This window comes from Melospiza georgiana, chromosome Z, assembly GCF_028018845.1.
Source record: "Melospiza georgiana isolate bMelGeo1 chromosome Z, bMelGeo1.pri, whole genome shotgun sequence".
Classification (NCBI taxonomy): Eukaryota; Metazoa; Chordata; class Aves; order Passeriformes; family Passerellidae; genus Melospiza; species Melospiza georgiana.
Window position 1 is genome coordinate 44,219,955 of NC_080465.1, and position 25,045 is coordinate 44,244,999.

A 25,045-nucleotide genomic window follows, 5' to 3' on the forward strand; every position below is an offset into this window, starting at 1 on the left:
ATAAACATGCCTATGATCAACTACTTAGGACAGCTTGTTGCCAACTGCACAGACCATCCAGATTTTTGAGCTACAATATAGTTTGTCAAGCTAACATATAAAGCTGGTCTGCCTTTCTGCATGGGGGGGAAAAAGAAAGTGCACTATGAACAGCTCCTGTTCAATGCCAAGAATTATACCAAGAAACCTGCTCAAAGGAGTCTGCAAACCATGGAATCAAATAGGGTGGGTTTTTTTCTTAATGGAGTGCTATGCTATATTAGCAAAAGCAATGTGACATCATGAATGTGTAAGTGATGTAAGTGAAAAGCCTAATATAACAGTATTTTCAGACTGGGGGTGGGGGAGGGGGAGAGGAAAAGGGGAAAGGGAGCAGCAGACATTTTTGAAGCAGTCTTGGAAATGTTAAATAGAACATATTTGCAGCTATTAATTTGTAACCTTTTTAATCTCATTTCTTCTGGAATATATATATTCCTACAACTAGGTGACACAGAAAAACACAAAATAGCCCTAAGGATGTCTACATACAGCTTTCACCAGAAAATTGCCTGGGAGCAGGGGCATTAATTTGCAACCTGCCAAAGTGGTCCACTCCACTTATAACTGGCAGCTGGATAAGTTGCTTTCAAGGTAAGATCTGTTCCTAGCCACCACCTTTCCAGGGGAAGGGCAAGGAGGATGAGGCTCATCAGCTGCCATGGTAGCAGCACGGCCCTGGAAACCCAGTGGTATATCCCACACTTGCACATCGTAGGTGTGTGCACCAGAAGCCAGAAGGGAACATGTGAACCCTAAGTACTTGGAGATTGCAGAGCCAGCTGCAGAAGCTACAGCAGCCAGTGCTCGGCACACAGGGCAGGCTGCAAACACTGGTTCCAAGGCCACACCACTGCTGCCCAGGCAGAAGGCTGCCTGACTCCTTCTGTTTCAGACCACCCACCAGCTCAGCAGTGGAGGAAAGGCCAACCACCACAGCAGGTTTTCATTTTACGGTAGCATTAGGCAGCCAGGGCTCCCTTTGCACAGAGCACAACTGCACATGTCCAGGACTCAATCGTTAGGTATTTGCTCTAAGGAGACAAATCACACCTCAATGCCATCTTTCTCCCCTAGCGAAACAGCTTTGACTATTTCAGATGAAGAGAGTTTCTCAAATTGACCCCACCCTGGAAAGCATTCACCTCCCAGCTTCAGAACTCAGGCACACAAAATATGCCAGAATAAACTAATGGGCAAGCCTGAGTTACCAGGCCAGGGATGACAAGGAGTCTGGGCTTGAATTCACCTTGGATAGAAAGTGAAATAAGGAAGTATATGGCTCTGCAAGGTCACTGTTTGCCTGGGATGGTGTGCACGACTGCAGGCAATGTTTGCTTTCACCTCCAGCCCTGTTGTCCTCTGCCATCAAGTGAATGAAGTTCCGTAAGCATTGGTTTACCAAAATTTCAGATTAGCTCAATCACACAGCCCAAAGCTCACATTTAGTAAGATCAGCAAATGTGTGGCTCCTCATTCCCTTTCCCAAAAGCAGTTGTGTTGAAAGAAAGGAATGGTACTGAAGAGGTGTGATAAAAATTTAAAATCTGATCTCATGAATATGCCAAGATGCTTCAATTTCTTGTCCTAGCAGTCAGCAACATTTTTTTGTTGTTTTTTTTAACAGACAAGACAAAACTTTTCTACAAGGAAATAAGAAAAACACTCAAAAAAATCAATGTATATAGCACAAAAAACTCTACCAAAAGTCCACTAAAAATGCAGAATTTTAATCTTGGAATAACAATCCTTTTTACAAAGAGATTTTATAGGCTGAGTGTATGCATTCACAAAAGCGACAAACTAAGGCATATTCTCCATAGCCGTGTTTGTAAAAGAAAAGCTCTGGAAAGCTACATGACATGATCTCACATAAATCTTGTCAAGATACAGGCAGTATGAATTTTAAACATTTAAATTAGTTTTGCATGTAATGGACTGTCAGTTCATACAGTTATAAGTATGAGCTAAATTAATTTCAAATCACTGCAACAAATACTCTAGTAAGAGCATGAAGCTTAAACAGTATTTTAAAGTGCCCATTAGAAACCCATTTCAATTAAGAAATGTTAAAGATATTACATTCCTTACATATCAAGTCCAAAGGTACAATATGTACACAATCTACCATCTTGTCTTTACAAATAGGAAGTAATTTATCTGTGTATCTCAAACATGACTAGTAGCCAAAGTGAAGCTGAAAGACCATCTCGATCTGGCCAGAAAAACAACAAAATATCCCCCCCAGAACAGTTATCCCACACATACTGCTATCAGAATTCTATATCTGAAGCACTGCCACTTTGGCCAATCTCCTTGTCTCATTTTCTTTACACCTACTCGTGAAGTATCTGCCAGTACTTTGCCAGTAAAAAATTACAGCATCTCTCTTGTAACAGAATTGCTTGGGTCTCTAGAACTGGGAAGGCTTCTGTTAAAGTCAAAATGTAACTGAACAGAATAAATATGCCCTGCAATATACCACAGTTTGCAAAGAGAAAAGAGCTCTTAACTAAACAGCCGATCATATAACAAAAATTTTGATAGTTGTTTGTTAATTTTTGGATCAACTGTAGTGCTTATTAAAAAAAAGATGAAACTAATTAAGAGGCATTTGTGACACATTTAAAAGCCTACATCAGCTTTCTTATCCAGCCCTAACCTGTCCCTTTCAATCCATAGATGCAGTTCATTTGCTAGTTAAGTCTTGTCCTGACAGCAACTAATCAAACGTTTCCATTCACTACAAGTTTTCTGTGATTTTGACTTAACAATTTTGCAGCATGTGGTTATTACTCTGTGCACAGGTTAAGCCTGTTTCACAAAGGACTAATTCGAGGTACTATGAAATGTTAGCACTGTGCATCATTTTAATCCCCATAGCGCACATGCTTTTCAATAATCCCCTTCAAAGTACATGACAAATTTTCAAAGATACAAACAACCATAAAACACAAATCCCAAATTCATTAAAGCACAATAAAAATATTTACGTTCCTGTCATTGATTTCATGTCTCAGTTGCCATGAATGGCAATATTTTGTCTTTTCAGACTTTGCAACTGGACTTTGTCCTTTTTAGACAAAGAGCATACCCACTCACATACAGTAACATGATTACAGTAAAATCAAAACCCACAAAATAAAGTAACAGTGAACATTCCATAAGCATATTCTTAACTTTAGGTAAACATTTCTGCTAGGCTGAAGGCAAAAATAGGCTGTACAAAATCATGTTAACATCTGCAGTAATAAGGTTTATTTAGCTTAGCTTAGCTTCAGCGTAGTGTGTGGCCAGCCTGATCTATGCAATTTCTTAAAAGAACAAGTAGATAGAAGATTGTAAAGCTGTAGTTCTTCTCTACTTGTACCCATTAGCAGATTCTTCCCTTGCAAAACATTCATGTGTAAAAAAGATCTACGGTGGCAGTCAGCTGAGTTACAAAACACGCATTTATGGGCAACAGGAGATGTCAAGGTGATAAACGACTCATTGGACTGCTTTCTTCTCCTCCTGCAACAAGCTTGAGTGTTGTGAGCTTACGAGGGGGATGCTGAGGACTCTTGCGAAGGTTGTCGTCCATCTGCAGAGAAACAATGAGAGCTGGATCTGGCAACAGCAGAATATAGATTGTACAATTAGTCTTATTTGTCATCATTAATACTGGGTTGGTTGGTGTATGTTTACTGTCAGGACCAGCAGCAACTGCTGCTTTGGTTTCTTTCCACTCCCAAATATACGCTTGTGTTAGAGCTGCTAATCATTCCCTTACATATCATGCATCCAACCCAGGGCGTCTGCATGTGCTTCTGCTCAAGTTATCTGGGCAAGATTACTGAAGGAAGCAACACCAATTCTAAGAGGTCAAATATTGTACAATAACCAAATGCTGAGAAGGCAGATCAAGAGTCAAACCGCTAACAATGGATGCTTCTGCATATTCACCAGCATGCAAGAATAAATCTTTTGAAATCAGAAATGTTCTGGAGATGCCGAATGAATTTGTATTTAGTTACACATTTCAAAAAGTACAGAATAAAGCACTTGTGATAAGACCTTTTCAAAGACAGATTAAAATTAATCTCTGGATATAAACAATTTATATTTTCATAGGAAGTCACTCTAATGCCCTATGTGGTCTGAAAAGGTTTAGTTGGTACAGAATAAAAGTACAGGGGAGATCTGCAGAGGCTGTCTAGTCTACTCCATTCCTTCAAGTCAGGATCAGATTTTCCTTAGTCATGCCTGACAAATGTCTGCATAACCCATTGTTTAAAACTTCCACAGCCACACTTCAATGACAGAAAAAGCATCAATACCTAATGCTACAAAAGCTGATGACAGTTAATGATCTATTTCACATACTGATCTTTCTCAGAAGAAATGCCTTCTACCCTTTCAGTTAGAGTGCTCTATCTGCATGAAAAGGCTAACTCTTCACAAGTTTTTTTCAGTTAAGTTGTATAGTTTTTGATAGGTGCTGAGTGACAGCCTTAGAAACAGAGAACATAAGAAAAAACAGCTAGATGTAGAACAAGCAGGAGAAGAGTGACTGCTGGGTAGTTACTACAGCATGCAGCTGGGAGCAAGAAAAGCTGGTGATCAGTCTTAATTTGCAGGACCATTTCTGAGTTTTGACCAATACATTTTCCTTCTTAGCTGAATGTACACTTGCAGAAAGATACCACTCCTCTGTTGGTGTGCACACCTGCAAGACAATGTTCTTTTGGTTGTATTAAAAATACTTTTTAGTGCAAGGCTTCATTAATTCCTCCTTCCAAATGATGTAATATTCTTCCCGACTCTCTACAAACTCACTAGAAAAGAAGTAATTAAAAAAAAGTCCACTGTACAGTTGCAATTGCCATGCAAGGATATCTGTGAACAAGTAACCACAACAAAGCAGTAAAATTAAAGATACTGAAGCAAAAGTAACCTTTTCAATCAAGTTGGATTCCTTATTTACAAGCTGTGTGAGTTTCTGCAGATTAGCATCTGCTGTATCCTGTCCAGCTGGAGAATGGCCTGGAGAGTGAAGGCAGAAAGATGAAGAGTGAAAAAGTATTTACAGAAGCTTTTAAAATTCTTAAAAAATAAAGTCACATTGAAGAGAATTCATGCAGTATTTTAATGCAAAGAAGAATTTAAGTGTAAAAGCCATTCCATGTGAGAAAATAAGAACTACTAAGCATGAGCCATAACATTTTGCCAATGCTTGACAGAATCTAAAACTGAGTATTAACACTTGCTTTTAATTTTGAATCCTTTCTGCCCAACTTTAGAAGTTTCTTCATTTCCCCACAGAAAGTCTAGCATAAAATACATGAAATCTAATCTGCCTTGGTTCACAGGTGGAATCCTGGAGTACTAATCCCAATATGAGTACAGGTGACAAAAAGGAGAAAAGAAACACAACTTACCTGAGACAGTTAACCTGAAGTAGCAAGTTAAAATATCATCACAAAATCGGCACAGATTGGGAAGCTGTTTCAAATGTTCTTGCAAATGTACCCTTGGGAAGCACACTTTATAAATTGGTGCAAGGAAACCAAACACAAAGGCATCCAAGGTAGTAGGCCTAAAAGAGTGACACAAGAAAACACTGAAGTGACTTAAGACTTCTATGACTTTTACAACCTAGTTTTCCATGTATATCAAATACCACTCAGGAGAGAATATAGTCAGTCCTTCTGTCATTCCACCTTTGCCAATCAACCTGGTAAATGCTTTGTATCTACTCCTTTCACTATCTCTTAACTAGAGACATGCTGACAAGCTGAGACAGTAACGTCAGCATCACAACACAGTTACGCTATCCCACACGCTGATGAGCAAGCCCCTCTAAAACACCTTTCTGGCACCATAAAACTCATGCAGGGCACCAGGGGACCAGGATCTCTCCCTTATGGAGGATCAACTGCTAAACTTCAATTGCTAAAGAAGAGATCATGCTTTTCAGGACCTGTTGGCTCTATGTTGCTAGCCCTATCTGCTTCCTGCTCTGCACACATAAACAGGAAAAGTGTTCCTGGACCTATGCCCTCGTCCCATGACGGCAGTAGTAGCACCTCAGCCTAAAGCTTTTTTCTTACATACAAAGCCAGGAGGAGACATTCGGTAGCTAGGAAAGGGTTCTCCACTGCACCTCACATTTTCTTAACCGCTATGGGAAGCACTTCCTTCTCTGTGGAACGAAGCAGGATAAGAGAGACATCACATTGACTCAGTCTGACCACCTCATTTGTGCCCTGTTTGCTCATTCAGTTTCATCTGAAAAGCAGACTATGAGACATAAAACTACTGGGAAGCACTTCTAACATTCTGGCTGGTTAAAAACAAAAGAAAAAGCTCAAGTGTTCATAGAGTGGTGTGGTACTTTTTTCATTACTCATTCACCAAAATAATTTTTAAAAAAATCACACTCACGTATCTCCAAAGAAAAACTGAGATGTTCCCAATCTCTTCGACAGGAGATTCAGGCACTCCTTGGCATCTCTGTATATCTGATGAGACACAAAAGCCCTAGGTGTAGCCATGCTGGTATGCCCAGCACCATTAATCGTTTAACAGTGTGCTAAATTGTTAAAGTTCTTGTCTTTGACAGAACCAACTTACGAATTCCTTACTGCACAACTCATACCTGTGCTTCCACTTCAGTGAGACTGTAGAGTGGAGGGCCTCCCTTGGTCAACAAGATCCTGTTCAGCGCTTCCCTGGACATCTTTCCAGGCAGATACAAACTCAGTGGGAAGGCAATCCTTGAGGCAAACCATGGCTTAGTCACACTGCAGTAATTTTCAGCCTCAATCCAAAAAGTGTGCAGCTGTATCAACACAAGGAAAAATGTAACTGGAATTTGAATGTCATGAGTAGACATCTCATGACACCTGATATGCAAGACCTCTCTCAGAAAAGCAGAAGAACAAGGAATTACTGTAATTTAAGGCTATCAAGCTCTGTAGAGGAATATACTAATCCTCTGAGTGCAGGATTACACGAGTAAGGAAATAATTATCTTCCAAATAAAGAAAAACACCAAAGATATTACAGAGATCTATATGCAGCTGCATAAAATTACATATGCACTATGTATGTACAGATACGTACACACACACACAGAGTAAACTGAAAATATATTGCAAAAGAGTTGCATACAGAGACATAAAGCAATAGGTTTGAACTTCCTGGAATTTGGTTTTGAAATTTTATATAAATATTAAAATACAAGATACTACAGAATTATGAATTTGAAACCAAGGTCAGCTGAAAAGGCTAGCTCATGATACCATCTGGACAGAGTATTTTTCACTGTACAAACTGAAGCCAAAGTCATTCAAGAGAATCAGTATCTGTGAGTCTTACAGCTCTAATGTAATTACACTGAAATGGTGAGGGCAAATGTCCATGTATTTATTCAGAACTGAAAAATTTAACTAGTTATGGGCATTTTAATTTATTAGAAGTTTTAACTCAATAGTTCAAAAGGCTTTCAGGTGTGTGTCTCATATCAGACACATCTTAATTAAAAGTTTTTCAGAAAATCAAATGAACCAAAAAATGGGCACAATAAGGTGTTTTCAGGATACTGTTCCCCAAACACCAACAGGAAAAAAAACCCTAAGTAAGTGTCCTTTTAAATGTCTTTCATAAATCTACTATTATTACTCGACACTCCACAAACACACATTTATTTCCTTTTCAAAAGCTGGTAGGCAGTAATTCCAAAAAACAGACTAACAAAACAACTATGTTCCAGCCAGTGCTGTGGCTCTCACACGGGGCACCTCTGACAGTATTCAATTCCAAGTATTTGGACCATTACAAAGTATTTATTAATATTTACCAGAGCAGGAAGCAATTTCTCTTCAAGTAATGCAATATATGCCAGTGTATCAGCTCCTTGTTTTGCAGACAAATCATAATCAGCATTGTATTTCTATAATTTAAAAAAAAAATAGACTCACGATGAACTTTCAAAAAACATTATCATGGAAAGTTACTTTAAACTTAACACCTTTTAAAGGCAGTAAATATATGTACAATTTTTGGAACAGAAAGCATGCACTCAATAGAATTTTCCTCTTGCTTATCCACCTTCCCATTCCTAGAGCTTTGGGCCCCCTATTTCCAAAATAATTCTTGTGTCTCCTTTCAATTGTTTTCCAAACAAATGTCCAGCGATACAGAGGCAATTTTTCAATACTGAGGGATGTAGCAAACCTCTGGTAAATCTCCTCTGTTATTTTTCAAGAAGCATCTGATACTTCAGAAGGTGTAAGCATGCATTCCCATATTTTGCTTTAAATGAACATTCAGAAGTTAAGAAATTGGATGGTAACAATGTAAGGGAGCAAATATAGAGCAAAATTAACGCAATTACTGACTGAACTTTTAATTCTAACAGTGAATTCTTCTAAGATACATTACAAGGATTGAAAAATTGGGGGAGGGGGGAGAGTGATTAGATTGCTTCATTAATTTATAAACAAAGGGCCAGTGCTGACACTTGAACATCTGAAAAGAAAGCATACAATTGTTATACTTTAACATAAACAAGGGCTTTCCCCCCCCCCCCGCAAAAATTTGAAGTTTCACCAACATGGCACTCATCAGATCATATGACCACACAGGAACTGCATTTCTAATGTAAAAGCAGAATAGTGGGCTACAGGACCATCTTGGGAATAAAAACATGACGCCATGGTTTATTAGGTATCTTTATACTTTGTGAAAAGAAGAAACTGTACAGTTTTATTCTTTGTGTACAAAACATTAAGAATCCTACAAAAGGCAAGCAAGAGTCCATAACCTGGTGTGCATCAAAAAATGCCTGCAGACCTTTTTCTGTTACAACCTATAGAAAAAATACATAGACTAAATCAATGCTGTATATATTATCTTTCAAATAAAAAAAGAGCACTGAGAAATGACCTATTTAAACTATTAACTAAACTATGATATCCTAGGTCTGCAAAGTCATAATGACATTGAAAACGTTATAATTACAAGCAGGGTGATCAGTAAGAAACTGCTCAATTAGAGACAGATTGTTGTCCTTTGCAATTTTTTTTTCATTCTTATTTTTAAATCTTTCACACAACTAATGATAAGACTTTTAAACAGCAAATTCTTGTCCACCATTTTGCAATTCTCATGCCTGCATGAGAAAAATAAAAGCACTGAGTCTGAACTAAACTCCAGGTTTTTGGAAGCCTGTATCAGTGTACAGAGGAGACATGAAAGAGTCACTGCGAGTCAGGGAAAACAAATCTTTTTGAAAGAGACCTACCTGTTTTCTTAAAAAGTTTAGTATTTTTGCTGGCTGAGAAATAACAGTGTCTTCTGATACCAGGACTGGCAGATCTCCTAGAAGGCATAAATAATACAGTTGATTTGTACAGATGACTTCTAACTAGAAAGCAATCAGTCATGCTATGTACTTTCCTTTTCTCAGTAGCATGCTCTCATTTTTCTAACATGTAAACATAAAATTTTACACAGCAGGAGAGTTCCTAAAAGGTAACAAATACTTTACTAATAAAAAACATTAAAAAGGGCAACATCAAATCAGACGAAGCCAATGTTTTTTGCTAGGTATCCAATACCTTAAAAACCAGGCTACTTGTCCGGATTTCAGATGTTCATCTTAAGACAGAAATTCCAGCTCAGTCCAACTGCCCTCTGAATTCATCCACTCTGAGCCTCTTTTCAATTTTCCTCTGTCCTTCTCCTCCAAATATATTTTAACCACCTTTTTTCCTCTGTCCTTGCTAGAAACAATGCCCAAGCTACCACTGCATAACCACGAATTACTAAAAGAACTAAGTACTTCCCTTTTGCAAGAAGCTGACTGGACAGCCTTTAGTTATAAGATTGCAGATCAAAGTCTATAGAGTGCAAAGTCTCCGTAACAGGGTCTACCTTACGGCACATTCACAACAGAACTGCCAGAATGAGCCCAATGGGACAGTGCTAAATACTATTAAATTATCAATTATCACCAACAATTACTATTTAAACTGCTTTCTTAACTGATTTTATGTATTTTCCTTATGAAGATAGCCCCCAAATTTCTACAAGTCCACCCAGCTAGTTCTTGGTATTTTCCCCTAACAGGAAACAACACACTGAAAACCAAGAACCAAAGGCTCAACTTCTGCATGAATACAGTATTGCCTGCACTGATTAATGTGGTTAAGTCTAAGTGACATTAACCCTGCAGTGATTTTATCTTTCTTAAATACACCAAGACAATAACTGCTGAGCAAACAAATAAGCAATGAATGAAGCATCCAAAACAAAGAAGTCCTCTCTGACAGCTTACCTTCACCTTTTCTCAGTCAAACCCTCTAATTCAACATGATACCAAACATCCCAGCTAGTGTAACTGTGCTGAGGCTCACATTCCATTTCCACCTGTACCAACTAATTAAGCTATGGGTAATTAAACAGCTCTTCCATACACGTCTAGTTACTACCTTCATAAATATGCAGAGTGCAAAACGCTTACAAATTTGCTTTCACTACACCATCAACTCAGACTGCCTGAATGAAACAGTTATGTACTCGGCATTACGGCTTTGTGAACAGTCTGTTGCCTCACCCATACATATTTTAATAAACTGTCCTCTGGAGCACTTTATTTATGACTTCCATTATTTCATTCTCTCAAATTCATCACACTTAATCCTGTGAAGTCATTCAGTTGGGGGAGACTGCATTCATGAATACAAGCCCAATGCAAACACAGAAACTAGGACCTACATTTATAACACGGCTGTGATTAGAGCAATAAAGGCTGCAAAAATGGTACCTTTCGGAGTTCTCCAGGACTTATTTATAGTATTCACTGTCAGGGGAGCACCAGAAAATTTGGCGTAAGCCTGCAATAAAGATTGGAAGGCAGGGAAGAAAACCTGTCACAATGTGTAAGAAAAGCGTAAAACAGGGCTTCAGAAGTTGTGTTAAACACCTTCGTGCACTGAGGACCAACCACCAGCAGGTGCGCGACGGTTTTCGGCTGGGCTTCATTGCCCTGAGGAGACTCCAGGGAATGCTGGGCAGAGGCCCCGCTGTCCCCGGGAAGGGCGGCAGCGCCGCCGGGAAGGGCTCGGCGCCCCCGGGAAGGGCGGCAGCGTTGCTCGCGTCTCCCGCGGGGAACGAGCCAGGCGCGCACCGCGGGCCCAACCTCCCGCCTCCCACCCCCGGCCTCTCCCGAGGCAAGAAGGAGCCCCGCGGACGTCCGTGCGAGCGGCGGGCAAGCCCCGGGGCGCCGGCGCTCCCTCCCTCCCGGGCCGGACGGTGGCCGCCGCCCGTTACCATGACGGTGAGAGACTCCGGGTGCAGGGACGGCAGCCCCCAGTCTCCTCCCCAGCAGCTCAGCTCCATGGGAGCCGCCATCTTGTCCGCCGCGCCGACAGGGCAGCGCGGCGCCGCTCCCCCCGCATGGCGGCGCCAGAGCGCCCGCGGCCGCGCGCGGGGCCCGCGGAGGGCTGGGAGCGCCGCCCGGAGAGACTGCCGCCGCCCGGGCTCCTGCTCCCGGGATGCCCCGCTGCACGGGCTCCTGCTCCTGGGAACTGCCGCCGCCCGGGCTCCTGCTCCCGGGATCTGCCACCCGCGCTCGGGGCGCCGAGTCACCGAATCAACTGGGTTGGAGAAGGCCTCTGAGATGATCGCGACCAACTTGTGGCCGAACACCGTGTCAACCAGACCATGGCACCAAGTGGCACATCCGGGTTTTCCTTGAACACCTCTAGGGGTGGTGACTCCACCACCTCCCTGGGCAGCCCATTCTAGTGTCTAATCACCCCTTCTGTGAGGAAGTTCTTCCTAATGTCCAGCCCAAAGCTCCCCTGGCATAGTAACTTAAGGCTATGTCCTCATACTACCCATGTCCCTTCCCAGAAGGACAACCCCTGCCTGGAGGAAAGGAGGTAATGAAAAAAGCAGTAAATGTCTTCCCCGAGGCGCCTCCTTTCCACCAGGCAAAACAAACTCGGCTCTCTCAGCCCCTCCCCACAGGACTTGTGCTTCAGAGCCGTTCTCAGCTCTGTTGCGCTTCTCTGGACTTGCTCCAGCACCTCAATGTCCTTGAATTGAAAACTACGTCCTCTTGTCCTGTCACTAGGCTGGGAGAAGAGGCCAACCCCTCCCAGGGAACAAGGTCGTTTCAGGTGGTATCCAGATGGGGGTCAGTCTCTTGGGAAGGGACGCGGGTGGCCGGTACCTGTGATCCTGTGGGGAAATGCAGCAGCCATAGTCCTCTTGAAATGCTTTTGGTACTGTCAGTCTGAACCCTCACCCTCCAACCCGGACACTGCACACAGAGGTGTGACTTTTCGTAGGAGCAAAAGAAAAGATTGTGATTCTCAATCAACAGTGATAAGCAGCCATGAGCAGCTTGGCACTAGAAAACAAGGAGCTCTGGTCGTACGTTAGCAGTTTTGACCAGGTTATAATGATAACCATTCAGTGTGGTTTTAACTACAGAGCTTTAGAGGCATCAAGTTGTCAGCTGTTTATTCCAGAGCTGTGCAGACGTGCCACAGCACGTCTCTAAATGCTAAGTCAAGTTTCCATCCTTCCCACAAAATGAAAAAATACCACACGCTGACCAAAAAAAACAACTCTGCACTGACCATCCTTATTTAGGTCTTCTACACATAAGGAGAGTAAGAAAAAACTTCATTTTTCATTTCACCTTCCTAGATCCACAATTTCAGATTCACTTGAAATTTGTCGAAGAAAGTGTGATGAAAATTTATGCCACAGATCTGAGATCATTCTGCTCCATTTATGAGGAACATGGGAGAAAAAATACATGCCCATTTTTTCCCTCATAAAACTATACCACTGGCAATATTAACATAAACAATTTTTTAAAATTGTTATATTACATTTTTCCTTCTAAAGACTTATTTAAGATATATATTCTAAGGATATTTTTAATGTCTTTTCCTCCCTACAGGCACTAGCTAACTTCCCAGTCTGTCCAAGTACTTTGCTTTGGTCCTTTCACCATGTGAACTGAGATGCAAAGCTCTGAAAGGGAATTGTGGATGCTGGCAGCTGTGATCCCAAAGATCTGTTTCCATAAGGAGTATTTTACAAAGGGCTCAATAGTTATATCAGCCCCTTTTAGTATCTTTATTGATTTTGATGACCTGGACAAGGGGATCAAGTGCACCCTCAATCAGTTCACAGGTGACACCAAGCTGGGTGGGAGTGCTGATCTGCTGGAGGGCAGGGAGGCTCTGCAGAGGGATCTGGGCAGGCTGGATCATGGCTGAGGCCAATGGTGAGAGGTTCAACAAGGCCCAGTGCTGGGTCCTGCCCTTGGGTCACAACAACCCCAGGCAGCTCCACAGGCTGGGGCAGAGTGGCTGGAAAGGAGCTGGGGGTGCTGGTGACAGCAGCTGGACATGAGCCAGGCTGTGCCCAGGTGGCCAAGAAGGCCAATGGCATCCTGGCCTGGATCAGCAATGCTGTGGGCAGCAGGAGCAGGGCAGGGATTGTCCCCCTGTGCTGGGCACTGGTGAGGACACACCTCCAGTGCTATGTTCAGCTTTGGCCCTTACTACAGGAAGGTCATTCTGGTGTTGGAGTGAGTCCAGAGAAAGGCAATGGAGCTGGTGAAGGGTCTGGAGGACAAATCCTGTGAGGAGTGAGCGAGAGAGCTGGGAGTGTTTAGCTTGGAGAAAAGGATTCTCAGGGAGGACCTTATCACTCTACAAGCACTTGAAAGGACACTGTAGATCGGTGGGGTTCAGTTTTTTCTCCCAAGTAAGCAATGTTAGAATAAGAGAAAATGGCCTCAAGTTGCATTGCGCTGGGGAAGGTTTGTATTAGATATTATGAAAAATTTCTTCACTGAAAGGGTTGTCAAGCATTGAAGCAAGCTGCCCAGGAAAGTTTCCTCAGCATTTCTGGAAATGTTGAGGACGTGTTTTAGTGGTGGATATGGTGGTGGTGCTGGTTGATGTTTAGATTTGATGAACTTAGAGGTGTAATTTTAAGAAAAACCTAACTATTCTATGAGCTTTTCTGTCATATGGCTGTTTTGAGGCAGGCTGAAAGAAGGCTTAGGAGGTAAATAGGCAAGTAAACTTTGCATTGCCTTCAGGCCCAGTTTATCTCTGTGTTGTTGTGGAGTCTGGAACAAAGATAAAAAAAAGAGGCAATCTCTACCTTCCCTCCCCCATGTCAGGAACTTTTTCCTCTTGGTTGCCTAAGTGGAATTCCTAGCAGTGTAAATGAAAAGTAAATAAGTGCATTGAAGATGAATATATGACTTGACTTGAAAAAATGGAGCTTCAATTTGTGTTTTAGAAAAGCAAAAATTCTTTTGAAATCTGTCTTTGAAATTTGAAACCCTTGAAACCAGCATTTTTTTTAAATGAAGCAGGATCAAAACCAGGAGTGTTGACATAAATGTGAAAGGATGTGTTTTAGAGCTGATACTTCACTTGCCTTAAGATTTCTATATCTTAATTGCCCATGAATCCTGATATTTAATAATCCATATAGTTCCATGAAAACAGTGAGTCTCCTGATGCATATTAGGAACAAAACATGTAAGGTGAATTAAGCAGCAGGGTTCTTTTCTATTTCCCTTACCCCATTATTTGGAATTTGAACAAGTTACAGACACTTCTGTAAAACAAAATCTGTAATGTTTGCAGCTTCTCTGTATTCTGTATGCTTAAAATCTTATCAAATTACATAATCAGGTCAAACATTATAGTGATTCAGGTTTTCTTGCAGATGCTATTCAAAAATTACAGTCACATACTTATGACTTCCTGACGAAATGTAACTGACATTATGAAAGTTTCTTGGAAACACAATTGATTAATCATGTTTTTATTCTTGCTTCTTATTTAACCTCCAGTAATTTAAACTGGAGTTTGTGTTTCAGAGAATACAGAGGACTGAAAAGGGAATTGCTAGTATTCCATTGTTTTTATTGAAAATGTTGATTAAAAGGTCAAGTAGTCCCTTCCAGACAGCAGATAAACTTTCCACTTTGTCAAAATCCCTTATGCTTGAGCACCAAATCCCCTTTAATCTGTAACATATTCCAACATAAAACTCAGAATAGAAATGAAAACTGAAGAAATTACAGTGACCTTTAAATGTGCTAAGTTCATCTAAACATGGACTTAAGCTTCTGTTTATGTACATCGTGAACCAGTCCCCTTATGTCATACTGGATTGTGCCTCGTGGGCTGTTTGCCAAACATTGCTTCCATGTGCATTCTTTGCACCAGTATGAGAGACTCCTTTGTATGTAAATCCGAAGTAAGGAATGGTAAGTTATAATTACTTAATATTTCTTTCAGATAAGGAAATCTTTCAAGAAAACATTTCATATGCTTTAATAATCTCAAATTCAGTAAACTCAAAGTGCATAATACATAGCTACAAATTCTTGATGGTTCTCCCCTTAGGTGAAAGCAAACCCTTACTATCCTTTTTTTTGTTTTGTTTTAGTTTGTTTGTTTGGGGTTTTTTGTGGGTTTTTTGGGGTTTTTGTTTTGTTTTGTTTTGCTTTGTTTTTTGTTTGGTTTTGGTTTTGTGTTTTGGTTTGGTTTTTTCTGTTTTTTTCCAGAACTGTAATGATTTTGCAGACCTTATCGTGTTCTTCTGTCATGCACTTAAGTATATGTTTGCAAAAAACGCTCTTTGTTGAGTCAACGCTTTTCCTTAATAAACAGTTGAACATCATCAGTACTACTCTTGATCTGCATATTAGCCTTGCAGCACTTGTACTGTCTCCCCATGCTTTAGGCTGGGGACAAATTCTGAACTAACACTTCTCTTTAAGGAGTTTACGACATTCAAAGTTCTTCCTTTTCTTTTTCCATCTTCTTGCCTCCTGCTTACCCCTTTTAGCCTCCCTTTTTTCCCTGCTCCGCAGCACTCTGCACCTGATGATCTGTTTTTCTCACTCCCCTGTGCAGCTCTTGGCCAGCTCATTGACACTATCATGTCATCCTGTCATTTGCACTGCAGGGGCAAGGATGTGGGAATGAAGCTGAGGTGTTTCTTCTTGTGTGGAGATGTATACAGAAGAGCAGTAGGGTGAGGAGGAGGAATAGCACCATGATGTCACACAGGGGCTATGGCTGAGCACCCTTCTGCCTGGCAATGGGCAGAGGAAGAAATGGGCAACTTCAGGAGCGGGTCAACACTGCTAACAAGAATAAGCTAAGAAGTAGGGGTGTGTTATGGAATATATGCCATGTAGGGAGGGCAATTAGAGGACGTGAATATAGGCCAGCTGAAGGTATCTAAAAATCTCACTGGGGCTGTGTTGGAGAGCAGCCCACAGCTCTCTGTGCTGTAGAGCTGCTGGGGCAGCCCCTTTGCAGTGCTCGCAGCCCCCACCCTGCAGTGTGCTGTGTTTTGCCTCCCACACTATAAGCCCCTCAAAGGCTGTTCTCTGTGGTGGTTCTTAGATATATGCACCAAGCCTGATGAGACTGAACATTAATCAACGCTACTTTGCTCACTTTAACATAAACTTCCCCTTCTATTGTTGCCCTACTTTTTATGATGTGAATAATATCAGACAGCTCCAACTTTTCCAACTGAGTGTGGATAGCAAGCTGCGAAGGGGCCAGGCAGGGCTTCCTGGATTTCTGACGTGACAGGGGTTCACCAGCAGAGCTGATACATACAGAGATGTACAGGACAAAGAGAGCTGTGCAGCAGGATAGGAAGCTCACAATGTGTTTGCATTTCTCACTTGCTCCCTTTCTCCTGTACTTTAACATCAGCAGTGCAGAGACTAGAATTATCTGAAGTAGAGGACAAACAATTGGATAATGATATCCTAAGGGAACACACAGTGCTGAAAATTGTTGTAGTTGAAAGAAGAAGGTTTTTTTAAAATTTACTTTGGCTAAGTTATTGAGTTTGGGAGTTTGCTAAGACTTTTTCCATAGTCTCCATCTGGTCAGTTTGAGCATTTCCAATGGTTCTGAACTCTTTAAATGAAACAAAGGAGCAGATGATACATTCCTCAGTTTGCCAGTCAGAGTCTTCTAGAAACCCAGTTTTCCCCAATCTGCAAACTGCATGATCCCTTTTAGTGACACTCTTCAGTTAGGAAAAGTGGAGTATTTAAATTTCTACCAAGACCATGTCTGCACACCACAGCATGCCGATTTGTTTTGACTTAAGATGTGCATGAGAGAGAATCTGTTCTAATATATGTTAAACCTTAACAGCTGACACTAAATACCTGACTGCAGAGCAGGCAGAGAAACCTGTGAGAGGGCTTTGCAAAGATGACAGCTGTATTGCTGTCAGAAGACACAAATATATGGTCACCACTTGGTGAACACAGAAAGGGAGACAAGAGACATTTTAAAGTAAAATTTTGCCAACCTCAAAGTTAAGCATCCTGCAGTCGGCAGGACTGGGTGAACAAGGTTGCATTATCTTCATGCATCATCTTCTCTAAAGGGCTGCTTGTAACAGCACTGGACTTGCCGTCCCTTAACTTGCAGAACTTACAGAACTCTTACTCACCTCCCTGAACTTACAGAACTCTTACTCAGCTCTTAAAGCACATCCAGTCCACTTTTGGGGCCATCTTCTTGTGACTGGTAGTAAGCATAGTGGCTTATTAACCTCTGAACTCCATGATCTTACAGGTCCTTTCCTATATCGCTAATTCTGTGATACTATGAATTTAAAACCATTAAACACATTGCAATTTCCAGGGCTCCTCAAAGGGCAGACTCCAGACAGGGTCCTCACAGGTGTTGATTTTGGGGGGCGTCTCCAGGATCTCCAGTTCTGTCCGAGCCACCTCCATCAGTGCCAGTTGTCGGCTCGGGTTCCGACGGCGCGCTCCCCCCTGGTCCCCCCAGGGCTCGGCCGTCCCCCTCCGCGCCCCCCGCCCGCCGCCCCGGCCAATGGCCCGCCGCCGGCCGCCGGCCGTGCCCGGCCCCGGGGCCGCCCCCGTTAAACAGCGGGGCCCGGTGCGAAGCGGCGGCCGTCCCTCGCCGCCCTGCCCGGCCCGCGGCCGCCATGGGGTGCGAGCGCGGCGCCGCGCTGCTGCTGCTGCCGCTCGCCCTGCAGCTGTGCCCGGGCCGCGCCGCCGCGCCCGCCCCCCGAGGTAAGGGCCCCGCGCCCCCATGGAGCGCGCTCTCCTTTGCCCTCTTCTGTGGGGAACGCTCTGGGCTTGCGGTGTCCCGACCCCTGTCCTTCGCCGGGAGCCCTGCCTGGCAGCGAGAGGCAGCGCCTCTGCAGGTGCTAGGGGAGCCGGAGCCGTGGCGGGCGGCAGGAGCCGCCTCTGCCCGTCGGGGCGCAGAGCGCGCCCGCGGAGCCGCCCGGACTAGCGGTGGGGACCGGAGGAGATGGCGGTGACAGCCGCTCTCACGCAGCCTGCAAAAAGTGTTTCTGTAGGTGTGCTGGTGGGTGCGTGTAGCATCTGAATAGCCCTTTTCCAGCTGCAAGTTCTGCTAAATGAGAAGTGAATTTCTAAGCCGGGAAAACTCTACTACATAGCAAAGTCCATAGGAAAACTCTGTACTTTTTAAACCCAGCATTGCCGTGGCAATATTACGCTCGTAGTAAGTCAGGAGCTGCTGTATTTTAGAGCTTGAGCGAAGTGGGTGGTATTACTCTGCGGTAGCAGCTTATGACTGCAGCCAGCTCGGCTGCCGAGTGCAGCAGTTAGTGCAACTTCGTGCTACTCCAAGAACCTTAAGGCTGCTTGTGGTTTTCGCTACATTTTTAACCCCCTCCACTGCCTTACAGAATTATTTTTGACACGCCAGTTATTACCTAAGATCTAAAAGACAGCCGATCACAACAATATAGCTGCATTTTCAGAAGCCTTTGTTGTAGATCTTTATGATGTGAAGACATTTCAGAGAATTTTTGTAATGACAAGTTGTGTATTACCGGATTAGAAAAAAGCCAGCTTTCTAACCTGTCAGGGGCAGTGGCCAGCTTTCTAACTTGTCAGGGGCAGTGGCCACTCCACTCTCAACAAGGGATGCTTTCAGCTTCTTGTGGTCAGTGGGAAATTGTTGTGGTAGGGGTTAGGATTTCACTCCTAGTGTCTAAGCCATTAATAATTGCCTCGAAAAGTGCTGGACAGTAGTGGAGTAGTGTTTATATCTACAGCTATGATTAGGTGTGACCAGAAAACAGCCTTAGAAGGTCTCAAAAAGCTGGTGTGATATGGCAGCAGAGTTAGAGAAAAGAAGGGGTACTTTAAGTTCCATGCTCTCCTGTGTCACTAATTTTGCTCCTCCGTGCTTCCTCATCCTAGCACTTTCTGTCATGTCTTCTAGCTCTCATCTGAAAAGCCTGCCTTGATGGGTTTGGGCAGATTTCCAAAGTGTGGTTTGCCACTGTCTCACCATGTAGCTCATCCCTTGTTAGCATTTGGCTAGGAGGGTAAGCAGCTCTATTTTAAAAACCACACAAGGAAGGTGCAGGAGAGAATTCCTGGTCTGTCTCACGAGCGGGCTCAGTTTAGCCCAGTGGGTATGCACGCTCGTGCTTGAAGGCATGAAGGCATGTCGGAGTTTTCAGTCCATTGCATGGATTAGAACCAGCTGCTTGTGCTTTTCAGCTTTGGCAGTCATATCTATACATTTGCTTTCAAGTCTGCCTTTGCACTGAGAGGAGCAAAGAGACAGGGTTCTTCAAAAAATGAGATGTCAAATCTTTGTGATCTTTTTTCCCTGTTTCTTCCAAACAAATAATTGTCTCTATAATGGCCAAGAGCTGTCTCTCTTTGCCTACTCTGCTAAGGATGTAAAATGAATTTTCATAGCCTCCTCATTCTTCTGCTAGCTACATTTGCTAGCATATGTGTAGCATTGTACTTGAGGATGGATCTGATCATGTAATGCACCACATACTAGTCAGTGAAGATATTCCAGGAAAGATTTTGATAACATGGTGCTAAAGGATCTGGCTGAGGCACTGTGCTCTGTGGAACACAAACTGCCAAACCAATTTGAGTATTAATTTAAATATGCAAATAACAAAAATTTCAATAAATGTTTTCTGTAACATTAGACAGATGTTTCACAGTGTTTAGGCATTACTTTTGTAATATTTTGAAGTGATTCTGGCTTAGATTAATGAGTATCACAGAAATTGATAGAAATTCAGCCAATAGACCCAGAACTGAACAAAATGTATATATTTTGTACTATATTTTGTACTGTATTTCATGCTCTTAAAGTCTTTGGTATTGTATTGCATTGCTCCAGCTGAGGAAACACAGCTGAATTTTATGAATGGCTGTTCCTTGTAAAATGCTGTTGCACAGAGTAGTGAGTTGCATTTCAGTCTCTTATGTGGGCAGTTGCTCTACTCTCTCTGCACTAAGTGTGATGAGGCACCCAGCCTTTTGCTTCTGCTTTCCAAGTCCCTGCTTTCAGTGGGAGCGGTGGTTGTCCTGGTATGCTGTAAATCTGAAACTTAATGAAGGAGAAGTCTTTTGACCAAGTCCACCTTACATTTATATGTCTTAATTGTTTGACAGCAGTACTACTAGTGCATGCAAGTCAAGGGCCTGATACTTTTTGTAGTGTGTCCAGAAAATTCTGCGTAGAGTCATGAGATCCTTAGACCAAATGTAAGTGTAGACTTCAGAGATTGCTTCAATGACTTCATGAAATGAAGGGAAAATGGTCTTCTTTTTTTCTCTTTTTTTGGAAATAACATTAGTGTCTAAATGAGTGGATGCTTCAGAATGAGTGATGGGAGCAGCATGAACCCGCACTCTAGTAAAAGGGAGCAGGGTTTCCCACGTATCTGTGGGAAGGTCTGCGTGCCCATGTGGTTGTTCTTTGAGTGCTCTTCAGTCTTTTCCTGTGCGTAACTTACGGGAACACTGGAATGGTAGGATGAGCTCATCACCTTGTACACAGCAACAGCTTCGGGGTTGTGCTGCATAGACAAGGATCATCTGAAAAGGTCCACCGGTGTTTTTTCAGCCTGGGAAACAAAGCTTATTAGTACAACCACTTGAATCAAGCTAAGGCACAATGTGCCTTTGCCATCTGCCTGGTGTTACAACTCTTCTCTAGTGAGAGCTCTACAGCAGTGTTCTAGAGTAGGAGAAAAATATGGCCCAGCTATGGTAGGCCTGTGGAGTGTCAGTGGTATACAATGGCTCAGTGTGCTCTTGTATTTAAACAACACTTGTGCAAAATCATTTATCAAACTTTACTGCCAGGGTATAATATATATACTGTTTTAATTGCAGTGGGTTGGAATAGGAGATAACCAAGAAACCTAACAGAAGCGTTTATTGAGTTTGGAGATGTCGTGGATTTGGGAACATTGAGGGAAACCCCACTTCATTGTTTCAGTGCTGTAAAGGACATAGCTGACTTATATATATGTAAAATCATAGACTCTTTGCTGATGCATTGTGGAAAAACTAAAATAAAAATTTGAAAGAGCTTTCGCTATGTCTTTAGGGTTTGTGGGTTTTGTTTTGTTAGGCCTGTATTTCTTTGTTTTCTTTTCCAGAAAGGAAAGATGAGTCTTATTTGTATAATATATATTCTGGAAACTCAGTGAAGTGAGAAAGTTGTGAACATTGTATTGCTTACCTGGCTTTTTGGCATTTTAATTGGTGTTCTGCAAAAGCTATCAAAGGATGAGCACTCTGAAAATCTGTCTGAAAATTTTAATGCTGAATCCTTATCTAATTGAAATGTGAACACAAATATCTGAATTTATGAAAGCAGAAGTAGGTTAAAAAGCTTTCTGTTGAGGTGGATCCTCAGAAGAGAAGCACCTTTGATATCTACCTAAAAACATTTGCACACCTCAATTTGAAAACTAGTTATTTCTATGTTAGTAACTTATCAATAATTCCTTTGAAAAATAAAAATAGTTAAAATAGTTGCAACAAACTATAGATATTTTGATAGAATTATAGAATATCATAGCTGTAGCTGGCAGGCACCACCTTGTCCACACTCCCTGCATCTATGGGGACATGTTTCACTAGACCAGGTTTCTTGAGATAGCCCTTCCAGTGCCAGGGATTTGAACTTCATGATATTTACAGATGATCATCATATTGATAACTTTTTTTTTTTTTTGGTGGAAAGAGTGTACAATCTCCAATATGTGGTTTCAAATATCATTCTTCTTTGGTCATTATTATATTTAATTTTCTGTTAAAATTTGCTTTTTTTTTCTCTCAGTTTTTGATCTTCTTCCTTATTCAAACAAGCGAGTGGTACTGAACTTCTTGCAACAAGCATTTGGGGATCCTATGCTGAATGAAGTTTACTTGCTTTCAACATTCAAATTACAGCCAAAGAGTACAGCCACTGTTTTTGGCCTATATTCATCAGCTGACAACAGCAAGTATTTTGAATTTACGGTAATGGGACGGATGAGTAAAGGTGAGTTGCTTGGAATGTGTATGGTAGAACTGGTGTTGGATCCGTAGTCACTGGTGTGTGACAGATGAATGTTGACAACTGTGTGATTAACCTTTGTGCTTGAGTCATTCCTGTTGCATAGTGTCACTTTTCACATCCCCTCTCACCCCTTCATCTCCTTCCTTCATCTCTTTCCTTCATCTCCTTGATGCTGCTCTCTCCTGGCCAGGGAAAACTGACCTGACAGTCAGCTGGTATCTTCACTTTGGCTGCAGTGCTTACTCTGAGCAATGCTGAGAAAGGAGAAAAAAGACATGGAATATGGAGCAAGGAGACAATTTGGTTTGGTCTTTTTTTTTTTTCCTTTTTTCCCTAGGGACAAACACTGGTTCTTATTACCCAGGAACGCGAGGGACACACGCACATGCTGCCTCATGCATATGAAAGGCAGGTTCTTGTTCCAATGACCCTGGAGGTTAGATGTGACTACTCAAGACAAATATTCCTGGCACTTACAAGATCTGTTGCATGAAGTAAAGCATTAGCCACGAATCAAAGTAGGAACTGCAGCATTTTTGAAATAATAATAATAGTTTTATTGATCTGCAAACCAGATCTGGGATATACTACAATTTTAAGATTCAGTGAAAGATCATTGATTTATTGATTTTTGTTGATTTATGTATTGATGTATCATTTATTGTTGATTTATGTACATTATTGTTGCTGCATTGACTTCACCACTGCTATAGTAATTTGCTACTGAGTAATTAGCTGAATTGAATATACTGTGAAATTCTACTGAGAAATTTCAGTTTCTGCATAGGGAAATTATTCAATATGTTGCAAAAGAAGAAAAGCATGCCTTTTCATTAAACATGGTTGGGGAATGAGTTCAATAAAACTTTGGTAATTTTATCAGGTCTGCCAAAATCCTTCTGAGGTAAGGGAATAAGAACTGTGTGTGTAGGGAATGGGTAATACATGGTCACACAGCCTTATCAAAAGTGCCCTACAATTCCCAACACTGACTTACTTAATTGCTAAATAAATGATAAATTACACATACTCCCTGTCCCTCTCACACATGTACAACTATGTGTGCAAATGTTGTACATATATATATATAGGAAAACATATATATATGCACAAATGTGTGAATTTACATACAAGTTTGAACATTTCGAACTGATTTTCCAAACTGTCTCTGTGATTGCATGACAGTCCCTTAAGCCTGTTAGAGTGTTTCTGGTGGAAGGTTACATGACTTCTTTTGGTTTTGTCCTTGGTGGTTTGGTGTTTGAGTAACATCTGTGTGACAGGACAAATGCAATAATGGCCTATGCATAGGCAGCATGAAGCAACTTGTCCTGTCAGTGACCAGTGTTGAGTAGATGGGGGACATCTGCAACCTATTTGATGTAAAGGATTTACCGTCAGGTTGATGTAAAAGATTGGCCAAAGAGAGGGAGGCTTTTTGCAGTAAGACAGTTCATTGGATTTCTTTGCCTCCTTGTTACTTTAGGGCACCTTGGTTAAGGCATATGGCAGTGAGCAAGTGGTAGGCAGTGTTTTCACACGTGATTTCTCTGAAGTGTTAGGGATCCCATATGGCTACTTCATACAGTAAGTTAAAATACATCCACGAGATTGTCATGTCAGCTGCAAGTATGGAGTGTGTGAGTTGTGTATGATCCTCTCAAGACTGAACAGCAATGCTTAAGTGATGAACCAGTGTCGGCATCTCAGCAAAATGCAGGGTCTTCATATCTGTGATATTTCTCTGCATGTTACTTCTAGTTAGCACCCAAATCTGATTTAGGGAGCTCAAAACAGACCTTAGTTAAACTTCAAAATGCCACATTTAAGAGTTTTGTTCCCAATGGTTGCCTCATATTATGTTTTATTGTGGTATAACTGATAGTAATGTGTTTATAACACCTAAATGTTTATAAAAGCACAGGTCTGAATTACTGAGTTAACAGCTAAACTTACTGTAGACAATTGTGTCTTTCAGAGACAGATAGCAACCATGGATTTCATATCCTTTTTAAATTATTCTTGTATGGAGCAAACAGCAGTTAGTGCATAGAAGTGTTGCAGTTAAACAATTCTGTGAAACAGCTCCTATTTTAATTAGAAAATTTGTTTCTTAAGCAATTTACGTGACACTCTTATGAATTTCTGTAAAATACTCAGTCAGCAAACATACTGCAAGGGCTTGTATGAGTTAAATCTTGGAGGTGGAGGCTGTGATCCAAGAAAATCTCTCTTCAAAAGCCTACTCTAGTTTACCAGATGAATATTTGGCTTTGGCTGAGGAAAGAATACTTGATCTTCTTTCCAAGTCTGATTGCTCCTTGTCCTGAAACTATTCTGGCAGGGTCTGTTCTGGGCCCTGCTTCCATCTCCTCTTTCTTTCTCTAGCCTACTGTTGTGTTTGGTCACTCTGAGTGCAGGGCCCAGATCCAATTTTATATGGCCAGGCATGAGTAATATTCACATAAATAAAATGCCTGCAATGTACTCTCTTTTGCCGTATCTTTGAGTTTGCCAAGAAATGCTACCTTTTAGCAAGTTACTGGTGACCTCATGCACCTTTGCGGAAATCTCAGCTC

The 25,045-nt window shown here is 41.8% G+C and overlaps 2 protein-coding genes across 3 annotated transcripts in view; one reads left to right on the forward strand and one right to left on the reverse strand.

Moving 5' to 3' along the window:
- Positions 1–1,748: 1,748 nt before the first annotated feature.
- MTX3 (metaxin 3) lies at positions 1,749–11,459 on the reverse strand. 2 transcript variants are annotated; one of them, XM_058044099.1, is made up of 9 exons: positions 11,359–11,459; positions 10,853–10,922; positions 9,329–9,405; positions 7,883–7,975; positions 6,680–6,862; positions 6,466–6,542; positions 5,460–5,617; positions 4,976–5,064; positions 1,749–3,622 (listed from the first exon to the last, which is right to left on the reverse strand). In XM_058044099.1, exons 1-9 carry the CDS (start codon positions 11,437–11,439, stop codon positions 3,512–3,514), a joined length of 939 nt encoding a protein of 312 aa, XP_057900082.1. In that variant the 5' UTR covers positions 11,440–11,459; the 3' UTR covers positions 1,749–3,511. The 2 variants fall into 2 exon arrangements, with proteins under 2 accessions (XP_057900082.1, XP_057900081.1); XM_058044098.1 differs by having other exon boundaries at positions 1,749–3,648.
- Positions 11,460–22,298: 10,839 nt separating this feature from the next.
- The window catches only part of THBS4 (thrombospondin 4), a 35,039-nt gene continuing 32,292 nt past the window's right edge, over positions 22,299–25,045 (forward strand). The window contains exon 1 of the mRNA XM_058044096.1: positions 22,299–22,448. Within this exon, the coding sequence (XP_057900079.1) occupies positions 22,316–22,448 (133 nt within the window). The 5' untranslated portion in view covers positions 22,299–22,315. The remainder of the gene's footprint in view (positions 22,449–25,045) is intronic.

What these genes read in the sequence shown, in the direction of transcription:
- MTX3 (XM_058044098.1), bottom strand. Translation starts at nt 11,439, where the DNA reads ATGGCGGCTCCCATGGAGCTGAGCTGCTGGGGAGGAGACTGGGGGCTG. An exon ending in CGGAGTCTCTCACCGTCATG is followed by an intron (nt 10,923 to 11,358) that starts GTAACGGGCGGC and finishes TCTTTATTGCAG; the next exon opens with GCTTACGCCAAATTTTCTGG. An exon ending in CTTCAGGTTAACTGTCTCAG is followed by an intron (nt 5,065 to 5,459) that starts GTAAGTTGTGTT and finishes TTCACTCTCCAG; the next exon opens with GCCATTCTCCAGCTGGACAG.